General features: G+C 45.4%; 1 protein-coding gene across 1 annotated transcript in view; it reads right to left on the reverse strand.

Moving 5' to 3' along the window:
* ARHGAP6 (Rho GTPase activating protein 6) overlaps window positions 1–12,147 on the reverse strand; it is a gene marked incomplete at its 5' end in the record, with an annotated part of 482,519 nt that overhangs the window by 41,260 nt on the left and 429,112 nt on the right. Inside the window, 2 exons of the mRNA XM_080831214.1 lie at window positions 4,426–4,621; window positions 6,729–6,985. Coding sequence (XP_080687340.1) covers window positions 4,426–4,621; window positions 6,729–6,985 — 453 coding nt within the window. The remainder of the gene's footprint in view (window positions 1–4,425; window positions 4,622–6,728; window positions 6,986–12,147) is intronic.

Raw genomic sequence — 12,147 nt, forward strand, 5'->3', positions numbered from 1 at the left:
TAAAATCTATAAAATGCAGGAAAATGTAAAAGATAATGTTTTAAAAAATACCTGATGCAGAAATAACCACTCTTAATATTCTGTTTTATTTCTATCCAGTCTTTTCTCCATGTATGTCTGTATGTGTGTGTATTTTTTCTTTTTACATAGTTGAGCCAGAGTTTTCTCTGATTCAGGTTTGATTCTGGGGCGGGGGGAGGGGGCAGCAGAACACTTCCTAAGAGGTATTATGTACTTCCTTCCTTCGGCCGGGCACGGAATGTCTGAGCGGCTCTCCTTTTCCTGCGCAAGCCATTAATCATCATCACTGATGGTCATCACCTACATTTATTTTTTCACTGGTGGCTCATTTTCTCTTCATTTGGGATAATCAGTTATGAGGGTGATGCTGGTTTGGAGCCACCCACGGACGTTCTGAAGCCACGTGGAGAGAGCTGGCCCGAGAGGAAAGCCAGCGGACAGACTCACGCTCTCCTACCATCGTTTGAATCCTGGCTCCAGCTGTGTCTCAATCTCGATATAATACTGAGACTTCGAGTTTGTAAATAGGATCTTGGGAGGGGGGGCTTTCCTTAATCTAATTTTGTATGGGTTCCTCTCTCTTGCCACTGAGTTCTCTTTCAGCATATCATTCAATTGGAAAGAATTACAATCTTGATAACATTATTTCTTTTCATCCAGAACCAAAGTCAGTATCTTAATTTGTTTAAATCATGTTTTAGATTTCTTGGTAGAACTTTGCAGTTTTCTTTATAGAAGTTCCTTGCTGCTTCTTATCGATACGCTGGGTATGTTTTTGATATTAATCTGAATGAATTATTTTATGGTTAGAGTATATAACTGATTATTGCTCTTACATAGGAAATAGATATCTTTTTGTATATTTCTTTTATGGTCTTGCCACTTTATGTATTAAGTATAATCCCTTTTCGGCTGGATTTCCAGGGCTTTTTAGTTAGAAAAGATTAGTATCTGTAATTACAAACTCATTTATAAATATAACTATAAATCCATAAACCCTGTCTATCAGTTCTATAGCTTACAAATGGTATCCTGAACTTCCGGAATAATTTGAGAGGCTAATTCTTGCTGATTTGCATAATCACTTGTTGGTGACTGCCCTCGGGTAGGATTTTGCTCTGCATCTATTTTCTTTTCTTAAGATTCTATTTATTTATTTGACAGAGAAAGAGATCACAAGTAGGCGTAGAGGCAGGCAGAGAGAGAGGGGGAAGCAGGCTCCCCGCTGAGCAGAGAGCCCGATGCGGGGCTCGATCCCAGGACCCTGAGATCATGACCTGAGCCGAAGGCAGAGGCTTAACCCACTGAGCCCCCCAGGCGCCCCTGCATCTATTTTCCATACCTTCCTTGTTGCTGCTCTCAGTCTGTCTTCCTCACCAGTGAGGCCAACCCCTAGCCTAATCTATTGCTTCTACCTCGATGGGAGCTTGTGAACAGGATAACCGAGCTATTGAGAGTCACTCCAGAATTATACTTTCTCACCTGCAAAGGGAGCACAGTGAGTATCTGTCTGAAGAGTTATGCAAGGATTCAATTAATTAATGCACATAGAGTTCTTCGAATCATACCTGGCATCTATTATAGAGAGAGAAACAGACCCTGACTGAACGGAATGAGCCTCCTTTGCACAAGAGAGAAAACTTTAATATAATAGCAGGTGTTAGCAATTTTAATTTTGGCTGCATTTTTTTTCTTAGTTTTTTGATGGTTTCCGGAGAGTTGAATTTTCTACAGAAGTGAAATAGCATAAGGGCATTTTCTACACAGGCAGGACTGTTCATTTGGCTGAATCTCTCCAGCCTTCAGAAATGCCCATTTTGATGACATTATTTCCCTCAATGAGATTACTTTTTCGCTCAGCAAAAATGACTGTAATTGAAAAAATAACGAGTTAGTGATCAAGTGCTATAATTCCTATATATCTCAGTTGGTTAGAATCTGTTTCAAGTTTTTGAAATATGTCTTGTTTGCTTGTTTCTAGGGAGAGCAACTGACAGCCATCAGAAGGCCAATGTCATTCTCTCCCATGAGCTATATGGTGATCTTCCTCAAAGGGGAGATACAGTCTAGGCATTTAGTAACCTTGACCTAAGACAGTCACTGATAAAAACAGGCGTACATCCAAAAAGGCATTGACCTGGCAAAGGAACGTGACTTTGTGTGGCCTGTCCCAGAAATTGACATGATCACCTTTCTCTCCTTTTCAGCAGAAACTGGAATGGAAACATGACCCTGGAGCACCTGGATCTCAAGCTTAGGGAATTCAAATAAAGAGGGCAGGCAGAATAAGCAGGATGCCCCACCCTAAAATCAGCTCCAATCCCAGAAATGTAATAGGGCTTGAGCCTCCATTGTTTTGTCTGGTTTTGTTGTTGGTGGTGGTGTTTTGTTTTGTTTTGTTTTTTATTTTGTGCTTCTGGGAAATCAAGGATGCTTAAGGAATTTTGAGCTAATAGTACAGAAAGCATCTGGGTGAAATATAAGTAGGGAAGGGTGTTATACACAGACACAGACAAGAGTCAAGATAACTGTCCAAGACCAGTTGTGGAGGGAATGAAAAGATCTCTGACAAATGTTTATAAGGACACAGTGACTATGACTCTGTCTTACCCATTTCCCAAATGGGCAAATAAAGTCTTACGAGAGAATTGTTTTTGAGACTTGCTTTTTTTGCATTGGTTTCAAGTAACCAGGATGAATCTCTGTTTGCATTTGAATATGTCTTGTATTTTTCTGGAACTAAACACCATGGAAACCAGGAGCAGAATCAGGTCCTTGACAGGATAATCTTCTTTCTTTTAGGCCCTACATTGCATGTTAACCACGCCAAAATAAGAAAGAACTGTCCAGTTTCTTAGTAAGCTTCAAGGAAATGGTATTTTACAAATTATAATTCATGAAAATTCATTTTGAAAAAGAAAATAGAAAGACATACCAAGATTTCTTTCACGTAAAGACTTACTCAGCCTGGCACTGGATTTTTGCAGGACTGGAGTAGAATTTTCTCACTTAGGACTCTTCAAACTGCTTACGGTTCACTCTCTACATTCTTTATGGAGAAAAACTATAATTGTAAAAGCATGAGTCTCTTTTTCTGCCTCACAGTGGAATTTAGGCTGAATTTACATATTCATGGTACTGAACACTTTCGTTAAGCTATTTTAAAAAATAATTCTGTGCAAGTAATATTTATTGAACACCTACATTATATTAATCGTGATACTAACTGTTGGGAATTCAAAATATGAAGGCATTTTCCTTACTCCCAGTGTGCTTTCCTAGGAGCAGAGACAGATAGATACACACATACACACAGGTACATATAAAAATTTTGTACAGAGGGGCGCCTGGGTATCGCAGTCGGCTGAGCATCTGACTCTTGGTTTTGGCCCACGTCGGGCTTCAGGCTCAGCACGAATCTGCTTGGGTTTCTCTCCCTCTCCCTCTCACCCTCCCCACACTCGTGCTCTCTCTCTTTCTCAGACAAATCTTTAAAAAAAATTTGCGTAGACAAATAAAGCTTCAGTATGTACTCATTTTGTTAAGTCATCCACATGTTATCTAGTGATTAAGATAATTAGGTATCTCCTTAATCATTTTTTATGAAAATGGGGAAAACTGAGATGAGAATATTAACAGTAGTTATGTCTCCATGATAGCCTCAGAATTTTCTTTGCTTTTCTGTTTCTTTTTCTCTTGATTACAATGAACGTATTATTTTATAGTAAAAAAGCAATTAACTTTTCTCGTGTCCATAAAATAAATGCTAACACTACAGGAAACACGCTCAGGTTATGGAAATAGCAGTTTGATGAGCCAATAAGTCTACACTTGAGAAAAATTTTTTAAAGAAGGATATTTTCAAGTCACATATTAATTGGTATAGAGTTGCCAAAGGGTCATTGTGAAGAAGTTTGAAGCGAACATCTTTCCACAAAAATGCAAATAGCAATATAGAAAATTGTCAAAAGCCATGTATTTTCTACTCCAAGAATGGTTTGTAAATCTTTTTTTTTTTTTTAAAGTAGCTAGACTCTTATTTTTTAAAGGAAGCCTTGCTAGCAACATCGATGCATAAAAAAAGATAAAAGTGGCTGGGCTGTGTTTGACGAGAGGCTTGGGGACAGACCCAGCCCAATAGATCTTGGCCTCCAGGCTCACGTCTGAGGACCCTTGGGTGCTGGGTGGCCTGAACACCATCAAGTTGATTTTTTTCTCCCATAATCATGTATAGCCCAGTACTCTCTAAAGCCAACAGTCAGATCTGTAAACTTTCCTCACAAAGGAAATTTCAGCCCAGAGTCTGAGCGGATGAACAAAGCACTGAACTGGGTGCTTAAATCCACGAAGCTTGAATAACCGAGAATCTCTCACAGTCCATCACCGACAGACAAATCTGCTTACCATGTTTTTCAAGATGCTGACAGCAGCTGTCCACCAGCCTGGGGACCTGTCTGTAAATGGGATTCAGACTGAGTTTCTTATCTCTGGCTTTCTCTTTTTTACTCTGAGCCTCGGCAGGCAAGGACAGTTGCAAAGCTTCTAGCAGTCGCGACTGATTGTCATCAAGATCTGTGATAGAGTCCACTGACATCGCGCCCTGCAAACCACACACAGGCGTGAATGAAGGGCGCGGGCGGAGAAAACAAGAGCAAGCCCCCTCGCGTGCCGGGCGGCCTCGCTTCCGCCCGGGAGCGCGCATCCCCCTGAAACCAGGCCGCTGCGGCGGATCGTGCCGTCCGTGCCGTAAAAGGAACGCGGCAAACACCTCTCGAGGAAGTCAGGAAACGACCACAACAGGGTAGGGGAACGGCAGTGACCATTTCCACCAACAACATTCGCCACACGGAAGACGGGAGGGGGCGGCCGGTGCGCTGTCGTATTGTGACCCAACCACTTCGTCTCTTGAAACAAGAAAAAGATCACATGCTTGACGAATGAGGTAAAGTCAGAGAAGCCTCGTGAATACAAACCAAACATCTCGACTGGGACTCGAGGAAGTAGATTTGTAACATTGGATCCCACGGACAGCCCTAGCTGGGCTTCCCCCCAGAACTGGCACCAAGAGCTTGATCAGGGACGTGGTCCTGGGAGACGGCTCTAGGGGGGAGGGGGTCGAGAAAGGGGAGGGAGGGCAGCGGGTGGAGAGCGTCACCCAGTCTATGACGAGCCCGTATGCAGCTCGTCGTGCCCAAGCCCCCGGCACGTCTGGGAGACAGTGTGGGTCAAGCAGCTCAGAGCCAACTGTGGTCAGGGGCAGGGTGCTGGGCCCTTTAAACCACAAGCCTCAAGAGTCATTGATTAAGGGCAACTCTGGTAGGGGCCGGGAGGTGACGTTCAATGTCTCGGCCCTTGCAGCCTATCACCTGCATGGGTTGGTGCCTCTGACCGTCGGAGAAAGCCCTGGGCAGGGGCGAGGTGCCGGCAGGTGGACGGAGGGCTCTGGTGTCCTGAGACTGGCAGAGGCCGAGCGGAGGGGAGCAGGGCACCGGCCATGTCCGCACAGCCACCGCCCCTCACTCCCGGCTGATGAAGCGGAGAGGAAGGGGTTTGCGGCTCGTGTCTTAGCAAGGCCTGGACAGAGGGGAGGGCGTCTGGGAGGCCCGCTGCCTGGGCCCCCGATTCCCACAAAGCGCACACGTGGGGTCTGGGTGTTATGGCCTTAAGACACGCAAACGATGACAGGACTGTAGAACAGTTCTGTCACGTCCATTTAAATACCCTGGGAAGTCGGCACTTCTCCGCTTTTAAACATAGCCAACGCCTTGAAAAAGAGCAGTGGCTCAGGTACCCCTTTATCCTGGAGATGTCTTGAGTGTGGATTTTAAGTGGGAAGTGTTTGGGGTTTTGACTAGAGCAGTAGTGAGTGGCTAGAGGTGGCAAAGATTTGGGTGGTCTCCAGGCAAGAGGAGAAGGAGAGAAGATCTCCCAGGGACCTGGGAAATTTTAGAGATGCTTCTCGACCGACTCAGCCCATCACCAACCAGTTTGCCCGAGAACTCAGCTTTCCTGTACTGAAACAGGAAACCTGAAACAAGAAATTGATTCTGTTACAGAATTGATTTGAAAGAGGATGTAAATTTTTAAAAAAAAGGAAGAAAGAAAGAAAAAAAGAGGACATATGTGCCCTTTCTCTCTCTCTCTCTCTCTATATATATATATATATATATATATATGATATATGATACGCTATATCAGATAGATGATAGATGATACACGATATATATGTAGGTTTCTTGTGGGGGGAAAAAAGTTCCATTGATAAAAAAAAATATCCTTGCTTATGAAGACCGGTCGTCAGGTCGCTGGGGGACCAGGCGTGGTTCTTGGATTAGAGATGAAGAGACTAACGAAACACCCGGCCCCGCCCCCAGCCCTCAAGAGTCTCGAGGGCAAGTCCGTAGAACGACAGAAGATCACGCTAGAGCACCACCAACAGTGATGCTCTAGAATGTTTAGGGCATCACGGGGCACACACATGGGGATCCAAGGAGGGGCACCCAGCAGCTCTGAGAGTGGTCAGGAAAAGGCTTTGAGGCTGTGTCACATGCCACATGGCCCAGGGCACGCTGTTCCCGCATGGGGTCGTGGACAGATCCCTGGGCTCCCTTTCCAGTTTTCACAAGAGTGGAGAGACTCAGGGAATAACCTAGTAATGCTTCGGCTGTTTCAGCAGTAGTGTCAGAGCAAGTCCTGGCCAAACTCACCCTCCTCCTGGCCCGAGGAGCTGGTTCTGGGGTGTTCGGGGACGTTGACTCATTTGGTGTTTCCGAGGTGGAGCTGAGAGATGAGTTACTGCTTGAGAGTTCTTTGTTTTGTCTTTTATTTCCAAACGGGAGGAGGGACGCCACAAAATCAGACGCATCCTTCTGCTCGTCCCTCTGCGAGTCCTGCTTGAGTTTATAGGCCCGGTCGTTTGCAATGACTTGGGATAAGGGCATTCCAAATGCCTGCGGGATGAATTCTGGAATCAAAAAACAAAACACTTTCAGGCACGGCTGGGCCAGTGAAGGCTCGCACCCGCGCTTCAGACCCCAGCGCAGCCGCATTCAAATGACTGGTTCCCGAAGAACTGATTCTTCTTCAGCCAGATACAGGGAGGACTTCGGCGTGTATCAGAGCGGCCCAAGTTTCTATTACTGTCGAGGAGGCCGGTATGGGTAAAGAACATAGGTTTTCAGAAATTCAGGCCGCTAGTTTTTTCCCCACATATCTCAAGTATGTCTTAAAGAACTGTATGGAGAAATGTGACATTTTTGACAGAATGTACACGATGCTTTATCCTCACAAGGATACCATCTTACAAACCGTTAGTCTTGGATTTATGTGTCTCAAGAGCCCCCAGAATTTACAAGGCGTGAGAGGTCTGGGTGCATCTGCTTAGTCCACAGGGACTCACAGAACAGCTACCACGACGGGAGCGCAAAGCTCACCAGAGGTGTAGTGCTCGCTCCTGAAGGGTCCAGAGCAAGGGGCGCGTGGGGCAGCGGGAGTATGTAAAGAATTACACAGGTGTCTCTCAGGTGCATGGAACAAAGACTGAAGTTTCGTGAAGTGGATACACTTTGGGGTTCCCAGTAAAAGAGCCAGATACGTGAGTGAGGACCCGAGAGGCAGGGGTGAGTGAGGACCCGAGAGGCAGGGGAGAGCTCGGGGAAAGTCTGCTTTTCCCTCTGTGTTTGTTGTCCCCACTGGCTGCCTCCGGTTGCTGGGCTGGGGCTGTCGCTCCCATGATCAAATGTGTTAAATCCTCCAGTAAGGACAATCTGGGGGAAGGAGCCTATCGCAGAAATCTACTGCTTCCTTTGGAGATGGACGCACAGTTGCTTTGTTTCCACATTCATACACATACACTGTAATAAGCACACTGATCCTTAGGGCCGGCCACCTCTTGGGCATTATTTTAGATTTATGCCAAAAAGCATTCATGATGAAATTCAATGCATTATTTCTTTTAGACTCAAAATTACATCTAGCAGCAGAATATGGGAGTCTAGCTTCTTCCTTGTTTTTATAACCCTATGAGTAGAACCAGAATGATCACGGGGAAACAATTCTGAGGGTTTGTTCTTTGAAAGAAAAGGCTAACTTCAGATCAGGTGGAAAGAGGCTTTAAAAGGCTTTCCTCCTTGGTCCATGCAACATGGTACCATCACCGGGTTAATGGCCAAGTCTACGTTGAAATGGCACTTAGGAAGTCTGAACCTCGGGTTCCATCACAACATGCAGTCTGTTTTGAAGTGAAAAATCAAAACGTCAGCATTTGGGGATTTTCGGGAGATGCTTACCATTCTTGATCGACAAACTAGGTGGCATACGATAATAACGCAAACCAAAATTTCGGCATGTTTTTGAGTGATCGGTTTAGACGGCGTAGCAAGATCTGATACTCACTATTGATAAAAGGCCATCTCCTCTACTGGCACAATTAGAATAGCAATTCCACGAGCCACACACCCCAGGATGTATGGTGTAAGTCAGTGCTCTCTTGTGTATGGGAATAAGCAGAGTCTTGCTTCAGAAAACCCGGGGAGAGTCTAGAAACATGCGGGTGCCAAGGCTGACAGCTATGGGGACTACACAAAAACTGTGGGGGGGGGGTGGGTGACAACAGCAGAAAGGACAATGATAAATGTATCAAGTGACACTTGTCCGCTCACGTAGGCACGCTCACTTCAGGGTTGTCACAGGAGATGGGGACTACTGACTCTTCTCTTAGCCAGTTTTGCCATGTGAGGAAAACCAACTGGACTCATTTAGAGTTTCTACTATCCCTAGAAAAAAGAAGAAAACTGGTGTCCTTTGGTACCTGTCATTTTCAACGTCCCAAAGTCTGCCACTCTCTCTGCAAATGGGAACAACTGACACAGATTAAGTAGATGGGACACATGAAATCGTTCTTTGACTTTTCTTTCTCTTTGATTCTCACTCAAGAGATGACCTGCTAACAGATTTTTAGTTTTCCCTACTAGGCTTTCTTTCCTGGCTGAGTTTATTTATTCTCTCGGGGATAGAGTTTTGATGTGGTCTCTTGTTTCTTGTTGCTTTCTCTCGAGAACCCTTACAAGCTTCAGAAAGGAGGCCTCCCTATGCCCTAAACTTGTGTTGCAGTGTCTAGAATCTGGAAAATTCTAGGCCGGATTCCTTGACTGTGACTTCTTCTCAAAATGTGGCTATTGTGAAATTGAGGAATCATTGCAAGTCTATTTAGCAAAACCCTCCTCATGTGTAAATAAAACATTGGGCATACATGCTTATCTGTGGGTTCAAAGCTCTTCTCTCAGGGGAAAAAACCCCTGGAGACTCTGTGTTGATAGTGGCTAATACAGTTGATAATAGGCTTTTAAAACCAGATGGACATTTCCCAAGACTCAGTGTTCTGGGGCCGGGGACAGTGTGTATCGCGTTCTAATCTACAGTACGTGTTCACCGAGGAGACTGCTTCTCCTGCTGCACTCATTAGCAGCAACTGTGCACTCTCCCAGCCCGTGAATGGCGGGGTCAGGAGGTGGCTTGCCATCCTCTGCTCCCTACTGCCATTTCTAGATCTGCACCTTCCCACCGTGTGGCAGAAACCAGCTATCACAAGGCTCCTTTGTCTCCTGCCCATCGCTCTCTTCTCTTGGCACTGACTGACCGGCAGTCAGACCCTCAAGCTACCATCACTCTTGGCAGCTTGGATGGCTACCTAAATGGCCCATCGAATTCCCCATCTCCCATCACCTTGACCGTCTCCTCTCCCCTTACTTTTCTCCTGCATGCCACCTTTTCCACTCACTCCCTTGGTCCCATCCTGGCCTTTGCTCTCCCCAGAAGGGATTCACCTCAAGAATCAGGCTTCCTCCCTCCACTCTTATCTTACCCCCCGCCCCCCACGGCCCAACAAGTTCATGTTCCACTACAGGGTGGCGATCTCTTGAAACACACCACTAGGAGGCGCCCTCCGTAGTGCACGTTGATGGTGTCTCAACGTTCTCAGCGTACAGACCAAGCACCGTGGGGGGGGCTCACACAGTCCTGCGTGAGGTGGCCCCTTCCTATTCTCTCTTGGGATCGCACTCCCCAGGATTCTCCCGTCTCCAGTAACAGCACTCAAAGACAGCATTCGATACATTCTCTTTGAGAATTTCTACATAGTGATAACTGATACTTGATTTGTATCCTGCTATTTAATGTGATGCAAAATAAAGTTGTATCAACTATTCCTATCCAGCGCTACGTCATAGCTGGCGTGTAGTAACATACTTGGACGCCGAGGAACAATAAAACATGGCATGATACTATTTCCGCCTAAAGAAATGTGCCAGACCTGAATTATCCCCAGGTTTCATGTCAATAAATAGATGGCAGATATATTAGTCTGAAATGTCCTGTGAAGTGGGGACCTATGTCCCAGACATATGCCGCAGTAAAACCTATTCTCCCTGCGCTCTGACTAGGAACCACATGAACTGGAATGAAGTGGCTATTTTAAAATCGCTTCCCCAAAAGTGATTTCTTTTGGACCCATGAAAGAAATTTGCTGAAGTTCTGGAAGTTTAAAAAGCGCTTTTGGTTGCCAAGTAATTTAACTAAGAGAAATTAAGGGCTTGGAACTCTTCTGGATGAAAATATGTTTTCCCACCCAGCATCCGTCTTGAATTTGTTTCCATACGGAATTAAGAGTCATGCGGGCACTGGCTTAAGTGGCAGGGAGGACACGGGGGTGTCACGTGATTTGCTGTGTCTGATGTCAAGGCAATTAAATAAAATACAGGACGTGATTCATTCTGATTGAATCAATTAATCCAGCAGCATATCAAACACTTAATGAATCACTCTTTATTGGGAGACCAATTGGATTCTAAAAAGCTGCTCCTACTTATTTTTAGATGACCTAACCCAAGAGGTCACTGAGAGCTTCCTGTTTTCCTTCTTTTACTTTTGGACTCCAGTGATTATCATTTTCCACATGTGCAGCTGTTAGGAACCCCAATGTTAATGTTCAAGTGCAAGAAAATCATGTGAACCATTACAGCTCGGCAAGACCGGCGCGCTGACCCCTCCTGCCTTGCTTCCCAGGGCGGCCGTGAAATGGATGGGAGCACACAGACAGGACTCTCTGTTCCGCAGAGATGCCCGGTGATTAAGTTTCACTTAAGCCCAGGACATCTTTTTAAATATCAGAGCTACTTTAAAAGAGAAAAAAAAAACCCTCTTTTGCCATGAAGCCCAACATATTTTTTTAAAGATTTTATTTATTTATTTGACAGACAGAGAGAGAGAGAGATCACAGGTAAGGCAGAGAGGCAGGCAGAGAGATAGGGGAAGCAGGCTCCCTGCTGAGCAGAGAGCCCGACGCGGGGCTCGATCCCAGGACCCTGAGATCATGACCTGAGCTGATGGCAGAGGCTTAACCCACTGAGCCACCCAGGCGCCCCGGAGCCTGATATTTTTCCCTAATTTAGTTGGTTGGGCAATGTATCTTTTCTCTGGACCACCAGAACCTGCCTTCCTTTTTCCCAGCCAGCAACCTGTACAGCCCTCCAGAACACCGCCAAGTTTTCCCTGAGCTTATGTAATATGAAAATACAGTAAGGTCTGAAAAATGTATAATGGCCCAGTACACATTGGGTCAATCACTTCGCCTGGCCCGCCCTTCTCTGCTCATTCACATTCCTGCTTCCTCTTGTTTTGTAACCGAAGCAAGCACACACGCATCTCTCTCTGCTGGGGGAACTCAATCATCTCCCGCAAAAACGCTCGTTCTGCTTGGTCTAGCCTGAACGGGCAGTTTGGAAGAATCACCGAACATTTCCATTATGAGGATTCAGTCCTCAGATCAGTATCATCATCCTAGAGTAAACCAACTTCAAAGATACACATTACTAATGCCAGTCTGAGTGGCTCCTTTAATCCTCTCAATAAACACTAAGAATTTCTCTAATCTAGCGAGGTAAAGGTGATGGATGGCAGGCATAGGACGAGTAAGGGTCTCAGGTAAAAAAGCTACCCTGGTTACCAGTTTTCACTTACAAAGAAGGTAAGAACATACAGACCGATGAACTAGAACACAGTCAGCCACACGGCGACAGGTAGCTGGACAAGAGCTTATGCCCTTTGTCTTGATCATTCCGGCAGTAGATT

This window comes from Martes martes (genome assembly GCF_963455335.1).
Source record: "Martes martes genome assembly, chromosome: X".
NCBI classification, from domain to species: Eukaryota; Metazoa; Chordata; class Mammalia; order Carnivora; family Mustelidae; genus Martes; species Martes martes.